Here is a 19,044-nt window from a genome sequence, read left to right on the forward strand (position 1 = left end):
TATTAATCGTGCCTTGTAATCATATTTCAAATCTTCATTAGCCCAGAATTTATCTAGTCTGGCCTCAAACTGAGTCACTGAGGTTGCTGCTACCGCCCACTCAGGCACTTGGGAAAACATACTTTCTTACATCCAACCGTAATCTTGACTTAAAGAGTTTCAGTGAATTCCCCCTGCTGCTGCTTTCTTCTCTAAGTTTCAATATTCCTTCGCTACACACATATTTCCCAGTGTGTGTCTTGTAGGCCTCAATTAGATCTCCGGCCATGCTCTTCTTTATGCCAGTGTTAGGGCCGTATTTTGACACCGTCGCTTCTCAGATCAACTATTTCTAAAGGTCAAAGAGGGGATCAATCTGTTTTTCATGTTTTTTTTTAAGGTTCATGGTACAGAAGAAGGGTCAACCTACCACCAGGGTCATAAAACTACCCCTGGAAAGGCCTACAGCTCCTACGAAAGCCATGTCAAATATGTGAACTTGGGCGACGAAATGTTTTAAAATACGACCCAATAAAAATCTCAGCTTCCTGTCTCTCTTCGTAGGTACGCGACCACACTCTCCTATTCTTCTTGTTCTTGGGTGTTTTATGGGGCTTGTTAGGCTGTCTCTCCTATTCTCTGGCTCAGCGAACACCAGCTGCCACACTGAGGAGGTCACCCAAACACTTCTCTCATTATATCATTTTATTGGTCCGGTAGAAATGGAATGGGCAGTTGGGAGGGGCCGTGAGAGGCATGGGGTGGTATATAGGTAAGGGGCAAATGGATCACTTCTACATTATTATTAAAACATCTCCATTACATTATACACGGTAATGTCCATCAGCTGAGATCCGGGAGTGGCCTAGAGAATAAACACGGTTAAAACACCTGAATTAACGTGATGCTGGTGATGTGGCTGTTTGGCCCTTTGACTTTCATCTTTAAGGGCAGAGCTGGAAGGGTTGGATTTCCACGTTCAGCCGACACGTTACAAACTCGCCATGATAACTGAGGCAGAAGAATCAACAAAGCCGGCTAACCAAACTTTAAAAAACGGCCCAAGATATACAAACAGCCGCAAAAATGTAGACGAATCACACAGCGTTTGAAGAATCGGCCAAACAGCGTACAGTTCAAAGCCTCCAAGGGGTTAGTTAAGTTACAACAACAACCAAAAGAGGCTATGAAGAACAAGGGGAAGAAGATTGCAGAAGGAGGCACAGACTGGCTTGGTAAATAAGTCCCACACACAGATGCTCACTAAACACCAATAGGATTCAACCTCTCTGAGTATCCACCAATCACAGGAGGCCCTTACTGGGAAGGGGCATGGCCTACTGGTGAACTGGCCAATCACACACAGTTATTGAGGAAGGGGGAGGAGCATATTTGCCTAGTTAGTATGAACAGCAGATTTGTATTGCATAAAGTGTGGAATTATGTAGTTATGTTATTTTATCCTCATAGCTGCAGTTAAGCTGTGATTGTGTACGTGTTTGTTTCTCTGGCTATGTATGTTTTTTTTTTCTTCGTCTTTTTCCTCCATTTTTTTGTAAATAAAATGCTCACATTTGCCTCAACCCTTCAGTAACGGCCATTATTTATTTCACCACACCTGCCGAAGTGCACTCGGCCGGCCATCGTTCATATAATCAGACGCACGCCCAATTTTCAATATTTGCCCACAATTCACAGGTTCCGTGACTTTTCCAACAGCACGTTGACGCTCTTGGAGGTAAGTAGAGCACAACACAGCACCTCAGGGGAAGTGGATCTTCATGTGTTTGGCAATATCCCCCTTCACCTTGAAATGCTTCCCACAAACATCACACTCGAACTCTCTCAGATCAGAGTGTCTGAGGATGTGCTTGCTGAAATTGGACTTAGAATTGAATCTCTTGCCACACTCTTGGCATTCATGAGGTTTTTCACCAGTGTGTGTAATCATGTGTTTCTTGAGTTCACAATTATGACTAAACTTTTTGCCACAATCATGGCATTCATGAGGTCTTTCACCAGTGTGTGTAAGGGTGTGTGTGTTGAGGTTACATTTAAGACTGAACTTTTTGTTGCACTCATGGCATTCATGAGGTCTTTCACCAGTGTGATTAAGGGTGTGATTCTTGAGATTCCTCATACTACTGAACCTTTTGCCACACTCATGGCATTCATGAGGTCTTTCACTAGTGTGTGTAAGGGTGTGGGTGTTAAGGTCATTCTTCCTACTGAACTTTTTGCCACACTCATGGCATTCATGAGGTCTTTCACCAGTGTGTGTAAGGGTGTGTGTGGTGAGGTTACTCTTCATACTGAACTTTTTGCCACACTCACGGCATTCATAAGGTCTTTCACCAGTGTGTCCAAGGATGTGTGTGTTAAGGTTACCTTTACGACTGAACTTCTTGCCACACTCACGGCATTCATGAGGTCTTTCACCAGTGTGTGTAAGGGTGTGTGTGTTGAGGACACTCTTTGTACTGAACTTTCTGCCACACTCACAGCATTCATGAGGTCTTTCACCAGTGTGTGTAAGGGTGTGTTTGTTGAGGACACTCTTCTGAGTGAACTTTTTGCCACACTCATGGCATTCATGAGGTCTTTCACCAGTGTGTGTAAGAGTGTGTGTGTTGAGGTGACTCTTTTTACTGAACTTTTTGCCACACTCATGGCATTGATGAGGTCTTCCTCCAGAGTGTGTGGGTGTACTTAGTGAGGTCACCCTTCCCAGGGAGTCTTTTCCCACACTCTTGGTACTCATGGTTTCCTTGACCAACGTGTGGACTTGTTCTCAGTATCAAGTATTCCTGCACTCAAACTTTCACTTTCATTTATGGCTGGAGATGCCAGCAGCAAAATGGTGGTGGTGGTGAAAGTGGTGGTGGCTCTTCTGAGCACCCCTGATCCTCACACCAGAGACAGTCTGCTCCTGCTGGTCCCGGCCACTCAGGCTGCTGCCCAGCCTTGCAGCCTCCACTGGAACATAAGTCAGCGGAAGCGAAGACGCAGGGAGCTTTGAGTACAGTACCACCTCAGACCCTCACTTCTGCACCGGCACTGGCGTGACTATAGGGACACAAAGATCACATCCTCATAGAAACATGCTTCAAAATAGGTACCAAAGGCATTTGTAAATTCCAAAGTATATCACAGTTACTAGTTTTCAACCATAATGTAAAATCTGCACCAAACAAATTGAAGCAAAATAGACTCATAGTACAGCATTAACTGCTCTTTTTAATTCTGATCCTGTTTGACAATGTGCTGGGTGCCAGGCTTAGTGAATAACATGCATTCACAGGAGTTGGTTGATGGGTGGGTGGGGGGGTGCAAGGTAAAGTGCGAAGTGAATCAAGTGTAACTGTTAATATTAGGGCGTTGTGGTGAGTGTGCATAGGTATGAAACATATATCTCTATTCCTCTGTTGTAAATATTCATAAAAAGTCATATTTCTTTTGAATATCAGTACTCCTCTTCATATCACTCCAGTCTACCCCAGCGAAGAAAGTCTTGAGTCCAATGTAATCTGCCTTTGCGTAGTCTTTTCTTTTTTTCTTATATACCTCATCTCGATATTCATATCCTTCCTTAATTTTCATCTCTAATAGCTCATGGTCACTCTTTCCTAAGTGGCACTCATGACTGACTCCTTCATCTAACTCAGTGTTTTTATTTGTGTGTGTGTGTGTGTAGAAGATTCATGTTCACTCAAATGTTCTTTGACTCGTGTTATGATGTGAGGGGGACGAAGCCCATCCCGTTATGTAGGTTAGTTTAAATTTTTTCAGCTTGCAGAGTGGGGCGGCGAAATATATGCACACCTCACACCCCCCGCCACATCCCACCCCGTCCACAGCCTCACCCCCGTCACAGCCAAGCCCCATCCACAGCCACACCCCCGTCACAGCCCTATCCCGCCCACAACCACACCCTCACCCCGCCCACAGTCACACACACCCCACAGCCCCACCCCCATCACTGCCAAGCCCCGTCCACAGCCACACCCCTGTCACAGCCCCACCCCGCCCACAGCCACACCCCTGTCACAGCCCCACCCCGCCTAAAGCCACACCCCCATCCCGCCCACAGCCACCCCCCGTCAATCACAGCCCCACCCCGTCCACAACCACACCTCCGCCACAGCCACATCCCATCACAGCCATTCCCCGCCCGCAGCCACAGTCACGCCCTCTTCAGCCAAGGTGCTCACGGCTCACCCCAACGCTGCAGGCGGCGGCAAACCTTCAAGTAATTCAAGTTCAGTAGCTCGTCTTCTTCTTCTTCTTCTCTTGACCAGTATTGGCACTCAGTTTTAATATTAGTAGTACCAGATTGCACCAGTAAAAAGTACCAAATGAGAACAAAACGTACCAGAGATTGAGTAAATATAACATTATTTACTGGACTACATACCTATAATAATGTAAATCTAGAATAAGGAGGAACTGAGATAAAGGAGAAAAATAAGAGGGAAAAGAAAAGGAAAAGGAGGAATGAAGAAGGAAACAGCATGATGGAGAGGTAGAATAAGGAGGAACTGAGATAAAAGAGAAAAATAAGAGGGAAAAGAAAAGGAAAAGGAGGAATGAAGAAGGAAACAGCATGATGGAGAGGTAGAACAAGGAGGAACTGAGATAAAAGAAAAAAATAATAGGGAAAAGAAAAGGAAATGGAGGAATGAGGAAGGAAACAGCATGATGGAGAGGTAGAACAAGGAGGAACTGAGATAAAAGAAAAAAATAATAGGGAAAAGAAAAGGAAAAGGAGGAATGAGGAAGGAAACAGAGTGGCACCAAGCCTAAGCCACAGCCACGGACGGGACGTTTGTTTACACGGCGAACGTTTAAGGGGAGACAGAAGAAAACGTTGGCACTCGTTCTCGGTGTTGTTCCCTGGCGCTGGAGAGACGGAGGGTGAGCCAGACGTAAAAAATCACTACCAGCACCTAATTAAGACCGATCAGAGTATAGACAGACAGAAAACAACAGACCTAGACGTGAGAGGAGAGGCCAGCACCAACCCCCGCCTTAGCACCACCTCAGCACACGTGAACACCCAGCACTCCATGACGGCCCCCATTCTGCTCACCCATTACCCACATAAGACTTACAACACACACAGACACATCACGGCCACGGAGGTAAGCACTGCCATGGTATTTATACGTGAAGACTAAAAAGTATTGTAAGTACTAATATATTTTCGGTTTTACTCCAGAATTACACCCAACTCACCCCAGCGGTTAGCATTTTTTGTACAGAGTTTCCATAGCAAATTACGTGTTTCTGAGATATAAACAGCTAATCAAGTGGTAATAGGTGATTGTTTTAGTGGTGATGGGTTAGTATCCATTAGGTTCAGGTGGAATTTGGTTAGTTTATGAGACTGCAGTGCATGGGTTCAGTGGGGTGACCTGCTCTGACCTCTTTCCTCCCAGAACCAGAGTTGCCAATTTACCAGCTTTGTCATTAGATTTGGGAACTCTTTTTTTAGCATTAGTAAAAAGATCGGCCAACAGTTTTAAGTACGTAAATCCCTAATCTCTTCTTTTGGCAATGAACACCTGGGCCTGCTGGCTACTTTTCAACATTGTATCAGCTACTTTTTGAGATGGTTCCAGCTATAGTTAGTTGGAGAATTGGCAAAACTGAATAAAATAGTAAATGGGTGGTTCAGCAGTGGATAGTGTTTAGAGAAAAGCTATCATCTCAAAAACTAGTAATTTGCCACAAATGTTTAAAAAAAATCTAGCTAGTACATTATGATCTGTTAGAAAAAAAAGTGTCAAGCTATCAACAATTGAGTGAGTACCACATAAATTAACCAGGCAACAAAAACTAACATAAAGAGAACTTTAACCTGTTCTCCTGACAATTAAATTCACTAAAATACCAACTCATCAAACATAGCACAACAGAACACAATTTTAACTCACCAATCGTCTCCCCGCAGACCAGATAAGTAAGTGGTCTGCCAAGTCAGCACCACAGCAGCCATGGGGGACGCAGCACTGCGATCATGGGTGAGTCATCGGCTGCACCAGGTGATGGGGATGAGCGACGCCACGCTGGCCGAATACCTGATTGAGCTCTCCCGCCGCCGCCCCTCCAAGAACCATGTCCTCGCCGAACTCAAGGAGGAGATACCTGTGGACAGCAAGATCGAGGAGTTTGTGGAGGAGCTGTGGGAGCGCGTCCATGGCGGTGAGTGTAGGGTTAATGGTGGCCCTGGTAGGTGTTTTTTTACAGTAAGGGAAGTAACTCAAGGGCCTGTATACCAGGTATCACTGAAAGGGTCAGACATGAGGCGCCAGCCTTGTTCCTCCACTGGCTCCACAGTCTGAAAATTCCTCATCACTGTCATCTACTAAGTCACTATCACCATTTTCTGAGGTTGCAATGGTCGTAGCAAATCCAAGATGGCCAGGCTAGGGACACATAGTGATATAATCCTTCTCTTATGGAAGCAAGACAAGCACGGAGTCCCAAATGGCAACCCTGAGCCAGCCAGCCTTGAGATGCCGTGACGTCTCGTGACAAGGCAATCATTGATTTGTTTGAGTGATTGTGGGCGTAGCTTCAGGGTATCTCTAGTACATAGCACCACCCCCTAAAGACAGTGTAATACACTATACCACCCGTATTTACCCGCCCTTTGAAACAATAGAAAATTTCACGTACACCCAGACGTGACGGTTTATCGTAGTGCATCCCGTATCACATGACGGTGCTGAAGGGGTCAAGTACTGCTCTCGTGGTTGGGTTGGGTTTATAGGCTTTCTTAAATCACTGAGAATTGAAAATGAACCAAACTTAATAGAGAATGGATGCTGATATTTGTGAATGACATATGTTTTAGATTATTTTCATATTATGTACTAATTGATTTTCATGGATGGGACTGACTTTCATGGGTGATTGCACACACCTGTGAGGTCTGGTGTTAGTCATGTTAAGTATTTCTGGTTGTTACAGGCAGCAGCAGCGGTGGAGGTGGTGGCACCAGCAGCGGCAGCAGTAGGGTAAAGTCATCACACAGCAGCCAGTCAAGTGGACAAAGGAAACGCAAGGCTGAGGACAGCTCAGACTCTGAGGGCGAGGGTCCACAGCTGCTGCCCAGGAAGGTGAAGGACGAGGAGCTGACGGAGGAGCAGCAGCGCCTGGTGGACCTGGCTGAGAGGGACGACTTTGCCCGGCGTCTGCGGGAGCGGGACGAGGACCGCACCAAGAATGTGGCCGAGAAGGGCGACCAGAAGGCATTTGAGGAGGCTGCTCGCCGCCTCCAGCTGGAGAAGGAGGACCGCACCAAGGCCCTGCCCCGGCTGAGGGTGGAATCCCGGCGGAAGTACCTCATCAAACGCAAAGACGACAAGATTAAGGAGCTGGAGGCCGACATCAAGGACGAAGAGTACCTGTTTGAGGAGGACGACCTGACGACGAAGGAGCGCAAGGAGCGAGAGTACCGGAAGACGGTGCTGCAGCTGGCCAAGGACTATGAGACGGTGCGGGACGCCGAGAATGTGCAGCGCTACGTCATGCCTGAGGAAGGCACCAGCGTGGACGACGCCTACGTGGAGGTGGACGAGAGGGAGAAGAAGCGTAACTACGAGCAGCAGAAGTGGGAGGAGGACCAAATGCGTGGCACCTCACTGTCCTTTGGTGCCCGGGACAAGGCCAAACGGCACCAGGAGCAGAGGAAGGAGTACCACCTGGTGCTGGAGGATGAGATTGAGTTCATCAAGTCACTCCCACTCAAGGGCACACGCAAGAAGACAAAAAAGAAGAAGAAGACGAAGGAAGAATCAGACTCCAGCAGCTCATCCTCAGAGGACGATGAAGAGGAGGAGGAGGAGGAGGAGGAGAAGCAGCCTGAGGTGACAAAGACGGAGAAGAGGAAGATGAGTATACAGGAGGTTCGTCGCAGCCTGCCGGTGTATCCTTTCCGGGAGTCCCTGCTGGCAGCCATTCGTGACCACCAGGTGTTGATAGTGGAGGGCGAGACAGGCTCGGGGAAGACAACGCAGATCCCGCAGTACCTGTACGAGGCTGGCTTCTGCGATGACGGGAAGAAGGTGGGGTGCACGCAGCCCCGGCGAGTGGCAGCCATGAGCGTGGCAGCGAGAGTGGCGGAGGAGATGGGGAAGAAGCTCGGCAATGAGGTGGGCTACAGCATCCGCTTTGAGGACTGCACCAGCGAACGGACGCGCATCAAGTACATGACAGACGGGATGCTGCTGCGGGAGTTCCTGGCGGACCCAAGCCTGGAGGGTTACAGCGCCGTCATCGTGGACGAGGCCCACGAACGCACGCTGCACACAGACATCCTCTTCGGCCTCCTGAAGGACGTGGCGCGCTTCAGGCCGGACCTTAAGCTGCTCGTCTCCAGCGCGACGCTTGACTCGGAGAAGTTTTCGGACTTCTTTGACGAGGCGCCAGTGTTCCGCATCCCCGGCCGACGCTACCCAGTGCACATCTACTACACCAAGAGCCCCGAGGCCAACTACATTGATGCAGCGGCCGTGACGGTGCTGCAGATCCACATCACACAGCAGCTCGGGGACGTCCTGGTGTTCCTGACGGGCCAAGAGGAGATTGAGGCCTGCCAGGAGATTCTGACAGAGCGTGTGCGGGCCCTCGGCAGCCGCATCAAGGAGCTAATCATTCTGCCCATCTACGCCAACCTTCCCTCAGAGATGCAGGCAAAGATCTTCGAGGAGACACCCCCAGGGGCCAGGAAGGTCGTCCTGGCCACCAACATCGCCGAGACATCCCTCACCATTGATGGCATCGCATATGTCATCGACCCGGGCTACGCCAAGCAGAACTACTTCAACGCCCGCAGCGGCATGGAGTCCCTGGTGGTGGTGCCCATCTCCAGGGCTTCAGCCAACCAGCGGGCGGGCCGGGCAGGCAGGGTGGGGCCAGGGAAGTGCTTCCGTCTGTTTACCAAGTGGGCCTACGAGAACGAGATGGACGAAAACACCGTCCCGGAAATCCAGCGTGTCAACCTCGGGAACGTCGTCCTCCAGCTCAAGTCCCTTGGCATCAGCGACCTCATCAACTTTGACTACCTGGACCCCCCACCAGCTGAGACGCTGATCCTGGCTATGGAGCAGCTCTACGCCCTCAAGGCCCTCAACCACAAGGGGGAGCTGACCCTGACCGGCCGCAAGATGGCCGAGCTGCCGGTGGACCCCTTGATGGCCCGCATGATCTTGGCAGCGGCCCAGCACGAAGTTGTGGAGGAGATACTGACAGTGGCTTCCATGCTGTCCGTCAATGGTGCCATCTTCTACCGGCCCAAGGACAAGGCCATCCACGCAGACACGGCGCGGAAGAACTTCTTCCACCCTGACGGCGACCACCTGACACTGATGAACGTGTACAATGAGTGGGCGGGCACGGAGTACTCGTCCCAGTGGTGCTACGAGGTGTTCATCCAGTACCGCTCCATGAAGCGCGCACGGGACATCCGGGACCAGCTGGTTGGCCTCATGGAGCGCGTTGAGATCCAGCTGACCTCCAACCCCGGGGACTCTGTGGCCATCAGGAAGGCCATCACCGCCGGCTACTTCTACCATGTGGCACGCTTCAGCAAGGGCGGCATGTACAAGACGGCCAAGAAGGGCCAGACGGTCATGATGCACCCGCAGTCCTGCCTGGCGGAGGACCTGCCGCGCTGGGTGGTGTACCACGAGTTGGTCCTCACCACCAAGGAGTACATGCGCAATGTGGTGGTGATCGAGGGCAAGTGGCTGCTGGAGGTGGCGCCGCACTACTACCGCGACAACGAGGTGCAGGACATGGCCTCCAAGAAGATGCCTAAGGTGAAGGGCAAGGCCAGGGAGGAGCTGCGCAAGGAGTACGCCGAACCCGTGGCTTAGAGGGCCAGTGTCTGTCCTCCTTGAAGGGACTTAAAACTGTATGAAAAGGAAGACGCTGTGAGTCGTATCATGCACTTCTCCGGCTCGGTCCTCATTCTGGTTGAGGGCTAACACGTGGAAACTATAAAATAAGGTGAAAATGGTAACTTGGGAGCTGTGCAGAGAGTAGCAAACCCTCCACTGCCTCCTGACTCTTTTGATAAATGTGAAGTGAATGAAGGATAGCATTTCCTGGTGTTAGGGGAAGGATGGGTCAGTAAAAATGTTTAGATAAGAACAAGGAGGATTATTAAAACAAGTGAGGTTGAGGAGGATGAGATGAGGTGGGAACAAGGAGGAATATCAACACTAGTGAGGATGTGAAGGATAAAAAGAGAGAAAAGAATGGGAAGGTTAAAGACAAAGGGAAAGAATGAGAAGGATAAAAGAAGACAGAGAAAAGAATGGGAAGGTTAAAATAAGACAAAGAGAAAGAATGAGAAGGATAAGACAGAGGTGAAGAAAGACAACAATACCCCAACAACACAAGACCAAGACTTCTGCTGTAAGAGAAGCATTAAGTCACCTCCCCCAAGGCATCAGTGAGGAAAAAGAACACGTCAATCTATTTCTTTATTGGTGCCGTAAAAACCTTGCGTACATAAGGCTTGGTATAGGATGCACTGACTGGCCATCACTAGCCTACATACATACAGGAATCGAGCGCGCACATGTGTAGGCAATGCGCACACAAGGCCACACACTAAAGGTCGTGTCAACCAACCATCCGAGGCGCCTATGGAAGCCCCGGCCTCTTGTTAGTGTGTGTCTGCCAGCTCGTGTCCAGCTCTCCTATTAGTACTCAGATTAGGTCAGGAATACTGTTGAATCAAACCATAATGCAGTGCTTGGAAAAAAAGGCACGGATGTTTGAATAAGTCCAGGGAAAAGGAATGTAAATAAGTGATTCAAGCATAAAAACTGAAAATTATAGTGAGGATAAATAATATAATGCCATTGACAAGCAGTGTGTGTGAACAAGCAGAAGAGAGGGCCAGGGGGAGGAGGACCTACGAAGCAATACAGGTCAAAAGAAAAAAGAAAAATAGCTGTTATCAGAGCTAATGGTGATATGTTTAGATTTTGACTAGGGTTCTGTTTTATGAGGACAATTTTCAATAGTTTTTCTCAATATGAACTTTTTTTTTCTTCTTTTCAACAGAGGAAGCAGAGCAAAAGCAATAAGTCAACACAAAACAGCCTGCTAACTGCTGCTCCTGTAAATAATATAGAATGAGAGGCCAAAAAGAGAGGGTCAAATTTGGATGGAGAGGTGTCGAATTGAAACGATTTACCTGAACTGGCAGACACATCCTAATTCACTGACAGGGCAGCAATGTCTGACTGGCTGACGTCTCCATCGCAGGACAAGCTTAAGAATTACAGTAAATGACCAGCAGCCAGTGTGACACCAAGGGACTGGGGCTTGTGACGGGACCTCCAATGGACGAGGAGACAGACAGTAGCCAGTTTCGATATGGTGACTAGGGGATGTGTGTGTCACCTAGAGTATATTTTTTCTATGGTACAAGGTGTGTGTGTGTGTGTGTGTGTGTGTGTGTGTGTGTGTGTGTGTGTTCAGTTGTTTATATTTTGCAAGAGTCAAGCTCCTAAGTCCCAGGTCTGAATGCCTTGGGTTTTTCACTACTGGGTTACTTGTTTTTAGTGGTGCCAATCCACCATCCCGGGAGGCAGGACACAACCCCCAACTGACACCTGGCACCCATTCACTACTGGGTGGACAGGGGCACAGGTGTATGGAGGTTGTCCATCTGTCTCCACTCTACCTGGGAATTGAACCCAGAAACTTGGTTATGTGCCAAGTGTGCTAACCAATGCACAAGGGAGCTTCAGGTATGTGTGTGTGTGTGTGCGCGTTATGCAACTAAGGAACTGCATCAATACAAGTGTAAATATATAATACATCCATAAATTGTTTAAACTATTCATATTAGTCTCATTACCCTCACATAACTCCCTCAACTTTCAAAGCCAATTTGTGAGCCAAGAGGTGCACCGAACACCCATGTCACCCTTGTGGAATTTACAGTAATGTCCTGAATACTGCAAGGCTTTGGTAGGTACATGAGCATGTGTTAGCTAACGAGAAAAGGAGAAACTACCACCATCACAGTTCGTCAGCATTAATCGACAAAGATCTGAAGCTAGTAATTGATGTTAATGTATTAGCAAATGAAGTGAGGGATAGATTACCACACCATCACAGATCATTGCCATTTAACAGCGGGGATTACTGAAACTGTCACTCGGGATAAGCGTCGGGAGGAGTGATTACAAGTGCATGGATTGACTAAGATGGAAGGCAATAAACTCAGTGGTGTCTACAGTTGCATCTCTTCCCTCCACATCCCTTGTTCCTTCCCTTCCTTCCCTTATCTCATTGTTGAAGAATTAGTACATGTCTTTCTTTCTTCGTCTTTTTTTCCTTCTTTCTCTATTTCTTCTTCATTTATTTCGCTCACTTTCCTTCACATCTTCTTTAATATAATTTGCTTCCTTTTCTTCCTTTCTTCACTTTGTTGATTCATTCCACTCATCTTCCTTGCATCTTCTCACTTTCCTTTACATTTTCTTTCTTCTTTCTCTATTTCATCTTCATTTATTTTGCTCACTTTCCTTCACATCTTCAATCTAATTTGCTTCCTTTTCTTCCTTTCTTCACTTTGTTGATTCATTCCACTCATCATCCTTGCATCTTCTCATTCCTTCTCATTCTCATTCCTCAACATTTTCTTTGATCTGATTTGTTGGTCATCATTCTCCTTTTTCTTTCTTCCTCCTTCCTTTCTTCTTTCATCTCTTATATTTTCTTCACTTTATCACTTATTCCACTCTCCTACATTTTCTTTGACCTGACTCGTTGGTTTTTCTTCTCCCTTTTCTCCGTCTCTCTTTCCATTCATTTACATTTATTTTTTACCTTCTGTTCTCTCATTCCACTCCTTTATTTGGGTCGTCTCACTTTCCTTCAACATTTTTTTATCCGACTCGCTGGTTGCTTATCCTTTTATCTTTCTCCACTCCTACATGCACCTTCCATATCCTATTTTATCTATTAGGGTACATATTTAATTACTTGACTTCAACTTCCTCTCTTTGTTGTTCTAAACTAGTTACTACCTCCTTGAATTCTACTTCCTCTATTATTTGGTTTATTCCCCTTTTCTATTTCCTCCGTCTTTATCTCTCGGGTTGTAGTTGTGTTTTTGCCTCCTTCCCTGCCTTGACATGCTACATGCAACTTTTGTGCAGTGATGCCTCTTAGCTTAGGGTTTCAGTGGTGCTTCGTGTGTCACAGGAGAGGTGGGCAAGGTGACGTAGCTTCAGTAAGGTGACCCTCAGGCCTCACACACACCTCTGGGTTGGGGAGAGAGAGAGAGAGAGAGAGAGAGAGAGAGAGAGAGAGAGAGAGAGAGACAGAGAGAGAGAGAGAGAGAGAGAGAGAGAGAGAGAGAGAGAGAGAGAGAGAGAGAGAGAGAGAGAGAGAGAGAGAGAGAGAGAGAGAGAGAGAGAGAGAGAGAGAGAGAGAGAGAGAGAGAGAGAGAAAATGTGTGTGCATGTGTGTGCGCGTGTGTGTGTGTGTGTGTGTGAGGCTCTGGGGGAAGGCACTTGCCCACGCCAATTTAGTGGTGATTCGTTGATTTGCAAGCAATGGAACGTCTCGGTCCAGTCTGCCATCCATCACAGCCGCTGACACACCTGTTGGCTACACCCGCTGTGCTTCACCCAACTTTCTTCCCAGCCTGCCAGGAACTTAAGGGCCTCTCTGCACCCCCCCACGAGGGCAGCGTGACGCTACCGACCACGCGCCGCTCCACTGGCAGGCCACCGCCGCCACACGTTCCGCTGGCCACTCATAGGAAAAAGTCAAACCTTGGCCCCCTGGGGTTCCTGGGCCTGCCAGGAGGCATGAAGGGGGGCTGATGAGGGTGGCCCGGCCTGATGGGTCCCAGCGGTCCCAAGGGGTCAGGAACGTCAGGGTACACCCCCGGCACTGGGGGGATCTCCCCCGGGAAGTAGGGACTGTCGGGATCCATGAAGGGGTTGGGGTTGGGCTGTGGGGGGAAGGGCCCAGGGCCCCAGGGGTGGGGCACGAAGGGGTTGGGGTGGCCGGGGCGGTGTGGGGGCAGGTACGGCCCCGTGGGGTACATGCCAGGGATCACAAAGGTGCCTTCCTTCAGCAGCTTCTCCCGTTCCTTCTGGCGCTGCACAGCCTCCCTGTACCTGTCCCGCCACTCCGCCTCGCCGGCACTACCCGCCTCATGACCGAAGTCCCGCTTGAACAGGTCGTGCCACAGCCTGTTGTCGGCTAGCACCGTCTTGAGGCGGCGGCAGGTGTTGGCCAGGGCTATCACGCTGCGGTAGTCCAGTCGCATGGCCACTGCCAGCACCAGTTCCTGGGGCAGGCCGGCCAAATGCCAGGGGGCAGGCACCCCCAGGGCCTGATGGGCCGCCACCTGTAGTGGCAGCAGCACGGCATCGCGTAGTCGCCGGGACAGCTGGGCCACCCCCACCAGGTCCTTGGCCGCCACTTGGCCGCTGGTCGACCCTTTGAGGTGGTCTTCCATCACCAGGCTGTGCTTCACCTCCCCGGCCTGCTCCGGGAAGCTGGCCATCACCTGCTTCTCGTGGCCCACATCCATCAGCACCAGTTTGCAGCGGAAGTCAGGGTGGGCGGCGCTGAGGTAAGGGAAGACGACCACTGTCTCGGCCCAGCCCGGGGGAGGGTGCGGCACCCCGTCCAGCTGGAAGCCGCACTCCAGCATGGTGAGGTGCAGCACCAGGTTGAGGGCACTGCTCAGCCTGGCTGGCCCACACTGGCCCAGCAGCTGCTCCAGAGCTGGGGGGGCGCACCCATCCACGGCTTCCACCAGCAGCTCCCTTCGCCAGGCACTGCCCTCGCCACCACTGCTCCCCGCTGCCCTGCCCCCCTCTGCCTGTGCTGGGGGCTGGCTGGCTGTGGCAGGAATGGGGGGCTTCTGCTCACCCTCAGACTTGGGGGACTCCTTGGGCACCTCCTTGGGGGCTGCAGCTGCGGCTGCATGCTGGGGCCTGGCTGAGGGGGGAGCCTCCTGTGGCCCTGAATCAGACTGCATGACACTCAGCAGGTCCCCCTGCACCACTCCAAGGGAGGCCAGCAGGGTATCGTCCCCCCCAGCCAGCGCATCTTTCCCATTGAGGCTCAGGGCCAGCGGCTCCCTGCGGATAAGAAAATGTTACTCACACTACACATAAGTCACAACACAATCATTCACCACTCAAACATTAAATACACACAATTCACACAACATGCAACAAACACTCCTACATTAAGTATAAACAAACAGCACTTGTCTCTCTGCACAAATACTCAGGGTGGCTCTCCCTGCCTCACTGATGAGGGGCAGCGTAGTAGACTACAGTAGCCTATCACTGCTGAAATAGCACCCTGGGGAGTATGTAGATTAGCACAGCCTACTCTGCTGCCAATAACAACAACTGCACAGCAGAAAGCGTATCACGTGAATTTATCATAAACGATAAAGTTTAACAAATGTGTCATTTACTAACTTTAACCCTTTCATGCACCAAAAGTTTCATAAGTTTCTCTTTCCACTGCGACATCCGTCTGGGACTTCCTAGGGAGGGGGCTTCCCGGAATGCCCTGACCGTGCAGCAATTTTTTTTTCATGTTATCAATTTCAGCCACGAGTATTATTTTTTCCTGGCATTATTATATATCGTTGGTTTTGGAAGAGATTATTCTGCCTTGTGAAAGAAAAAATATCAAGAAATGCAAATAAATATATCGTTGGTTTTGGAAGAGATTATTCTGCCTTGTGAAAGAAAAAAATATCAAGAAATGCAAATAAATAGCTAGGTTTACTGACTCCGAAAAAAATATTGATTAAAGATAAATAAGAAATGCTTACGTTCACCAACTCGTAGCTCGAAACTTCCTGAGCAGACTTTTAAGATTTATATGCCAATTAAAGGGGATTTTTATGAGGATTTCAACACTATCATTGGATTTTTCATACGAACAGTAGTTCTTAGAAAATAGAGGAAAATTATATTTCTTTATCTATTCTGTTCTCTCCAGTAGAAGAAACAACTCAAGGCAGCGAACAAAACACAACAGGCAGGTCAAGGCGGTCAAAATAGCAGTCATAGAGTTTTGATAATAATAACAAACATGACTATTAGCACACATATTTGCTGCCTGGAAGAACTTCGCCAGATGCAATAATAATCATAATAAATACCACCAAGTCTCTCCCTAACACTCTCTTCTGTAGTTTATTTTCACTTTTTCCATCATCACCATCACTTTCATGAGAATCATAATCATGTTCTGTACAAATGGGTCTCAAAATCTCTTCACTTGATAATTTCTTGGCCATATTTTCTAATAGTAACAGTTATTGGTCCCTGGGAATATAAAACAAAATATTGTATCACGGCACAATCACTTTATATCGAAAGTAAGAATAAATTTCACCAATTTTGTCAGACCACTGTAATCTAGGTTTACCAGGCTCCAGACACAATTTAAAGGGACGAGACAATCCACACTCACAGGCTGTATGCTGAGAGGCAACTAAGCCATGGGCAATTATCACTTCAAAACCAACAGTACGAGAGTTGACAATTAGTTTATTTTACAGGTCTGGCTTGGATCTTTGATGCAAAAAACTTTGACGCTATTCTGAAAGATACCATACTAAGGTAACAGTAAAGTTGGGGGCATACGCTGTAGCAGCGGGCCGGGACTTGGATTCAGGCCGGGATTCGAACCCAGGCCCGTGGAGTAGTAGCCAGGCATGCTGACCACTAGACCACAGAGGATACTGTACGAAGATGTTACAAGTAAGCGTGTTATGCACCTGAAAGCTGCCCTGCGCATTATTATCCAGATCCAGATCCTTTATTTTTTGGTGAATTTTTAAAAGTTTTTTTTATGCGATTTAAGTCAAAAGCTCAGATGTAGACGATTGTTTTGAAACGAGTCACATCATGGTGCGTGAAAGGGTTAAATGAATTTAATTAATTAATTGGATAATCCAATAAGGTCATACAATGTTAAGATTGTTTTGGTTTTAGGATAATAAAAAAGATTTTGTATAAATACTACGACACTTGACAACATTCGAATACAACATTGTCAAGTGCTGTTGTATTTATACAAATTCTTTGTTATTATCCTAAAAACAAAACAAACTGAACACTGTATGGCCTTATTGGATTATCCAATTACTCAATTAAATTCATTTAAAGGTAGTAAATAGCTGACATATGAGACGAAGCGAGAGGTGTTGCGTGTGTGGGGCAAGGTGCGGGGCGGGGCTGACCCCCCAGCCCCCACCACCCCACCTGACAGTTTCACATGGAAGTACTATTGTGTAGATAATGTTAATGCTGATGCCCCGGCCTTTCTATCCTGTTTTGACCTCTTCCATTTCATGACCTGTTGCGGGGAGGTCAGGTCAGGAGTACCAGCATAGTACACGTCACGAACCCGTCAGTGCCACCCCGCCCCTCTCCCCCCTCTAAGACAGCGGCCCCCACTTCACATCATGGTTTGACCTCTTCCCTCTAATGACATGGTTTCGCGGGGAGGTCAGGTCAGGAGTATCAGTATAGTACACGTCACGAACCCGTCATGCCACCCCGCCCCTCCCCCCCCCACTAAGACAGCGGCCCCCACTTCACATCATGGTTTGACCTCTTCCCTCTAATGACATGGTTTCGCGGGGAGGTCAGGTCAGGAGTACCAGTACAGTACACGTCACGAACCCGTCAGTGCCACCCCGCCCCTCCCCCCCCTCTAAGACAGCGGCCCCCACCTCACGTCCTCATGGTAGGTGTCCCGCACGAACTGCCTGATGTGTTCCTTGAGTGCCCCGAGCGTGTCCTCCCCCAGCGACACCACGAACTTGCGGGTGGCGGAGAGGCGCACCTTGACCTTCATGCTGCCAGGCCCCACCACCTTGGGTCTGGGGCTGGGCGGGGTGGAAGTGGAGGTCCCAGTTGATGAGGTGATGTTCAGTCTTTGCAACGGCACCTCTGTTTTCATTGTGGCCTGTGCTTAAGAAAGTGATGTATACTGAAAGAAAAAATGTGTAGAAGGGAAAAAGAAGATAAGAGGAACGAAAGAAGGAGGACCTAAGAGGCGATACAAAGCGGCACAGGTCAAAAGAAGAAGAAGAAGAAGAAGAAATGACAGGTATGATTGATTGATTGATTGATAGTTTATTGTTGCAGGTAAACAACAAGGGAGAAGGGAGGAACATGCCATCCCAACCCCCAGGCAGGACAGAGTGTGATTATACAACTATTAATACATGTGTAGGTAGCATTTGATTGATTGATTGATAGTTTATTGTTGCAGGTAAACAACAAGGGAGAAGGGAGGAACATGCCATCCCAACCCCCAGGCATGAAGAGGAGAGGCAAAGGCTATTAACCCCTTGACTGCAAACTTCCTACAAGCAGACATTACCGAGCAACAGGAATGGAGCAAAAAGTGGCTGCTACAATTATATGAAGCAAAATGTAAAAGTCCTGATATCCAGCATACCAAAACACATGGGAAACACTCCACTATCCACCACAGAGGCAGAAAAAGACCTGAATATGTGCTACCAGGCTACCAGTGAAAGCCAAATCCGTGCCAATCCCAGCGGACGGGTTAATGGCATCTGTGGTGGAAATTATTGGGGAAGAGGAGTGGCATAGCAGAGTGGAGGAGGAAGACGGAGGAATAAGTACCGTGCTAGGACTATATGGCAGTTAGGAGGAAGCAGTGAAATTATTACCTCACACGAAAATTTTCTTGACATGTTGCTGGGAAAAAAGATCTGAGCAGTGAAAGTGGAGTGAAAAGTCTAATAGTGGAAAATAGCAAACCACACAGGCAAGTAAATCAGGGAAAGAAAAGGACAGAAAACGTAAGATCAGTATGAAGTGCTTAAGAAAGTGATGTAATACTGAAAAGAAAAGTGATGAGAGGAGAAAATAAAGAGTTCCCAGTTTTGAGTGATGTTTTAGTCTTTGTGTAACGGCACTCTAAAATCGTCTCTCACTGTCACGTTGAGTTCTCCTCCTTGTATTTTAATTTTGGATGAGAGGAGAAAATAAA

At 48.3% G+C, this 19,044-nt stretch overlaps 3 protein-coding genes across 3 annotated transcripts; 1 reads left to right on the forward strand and 2 right to left on the reverse strand.

Annotated features, from left to right (window-relative positions):
• Positions 1-879: 879 nt before the first annotated feature.
• Positions 880-4,642, reverse strand: LOC126986365 (gastrula zinc finger protein XlCGF7.1-like). The gene is made up of 2 exons (XM_050842420.1): positions 4,198-4,642; positions 880-3,045 (listed from the first exon to the last, which is right to left on the reverse strand). The coding sequence occupies exon 2, from the start codon at positions 2,738-2,740 to the stop codon at positions 1,742-1,744; it is 999 nt and encodes a 332-aa protein (XP_050698377.1). The 5' UTR covers positions 2,741-3,045; positions 4,198-4,642; the 3' UTR covers positions 880-1,741.
• A 107-nt stretch (positions 4,643-4,749) lies between these two features.
• Positions 4,750-11,849, forward strand: LOC126986362 (pre-mRNA-splicing factor ATP-dependent RNA helicase DHX16-like). Its single transcript, XM_050842417.1, has 3 exons — positions 4,750-5,120; positions 5,933-6,183; positions 6,955-11,849. The coding sequence occupies exons 2-3, from the start codon at positions 5,976-5,978 to the stop codon at positions 9,861-9,863; spliced, it is 3,117 nt and encodes a 1,038-aa protein (XP_050698374.1). The 5' UTR covers positions 4,750-5,120; positions 5,933-5,975; the 3' UTR covers positions 9,864-11,849.
• LOC126986364 (F-box only protein 7-like) lies at positions 10,463-17,985 on the reverse strand. The gene is made up of 2 exons (XM_050842419.1): positions 17,750-17,985; positions 10,463-15,122 (listed from the first exon to the last, which is right to left on the reverse strand). Exons 1-2 carry the CDS (start codon positions 17,977-17,979, stop codon positions 13,778-13,780), a joined length of 1,575 nt encoding a protein of 524 aa, XP_050698376.1. The 5' UTR covers positions 17,980-17,985; the 3' UTR covers positions 10,463-13,777.
• Between the last annotated feature and the right edge of the window lie 1,059 nt (positions 17,986-19,044).

This window comes from Eriocheir sinensis, chromosome 61 (assembly GCF_024679095.1).
Source record: "Eriocheir sinensis breed Jianghai 21 chromosome 61, ASM2467909v1, whole genome shotgun sequence".
NCBI lineage: Eukaryota > Metazoa > Arthropoda > Malacostraca > Decapoda > Varunidae > Eriocheir > Eriocheir sinensis.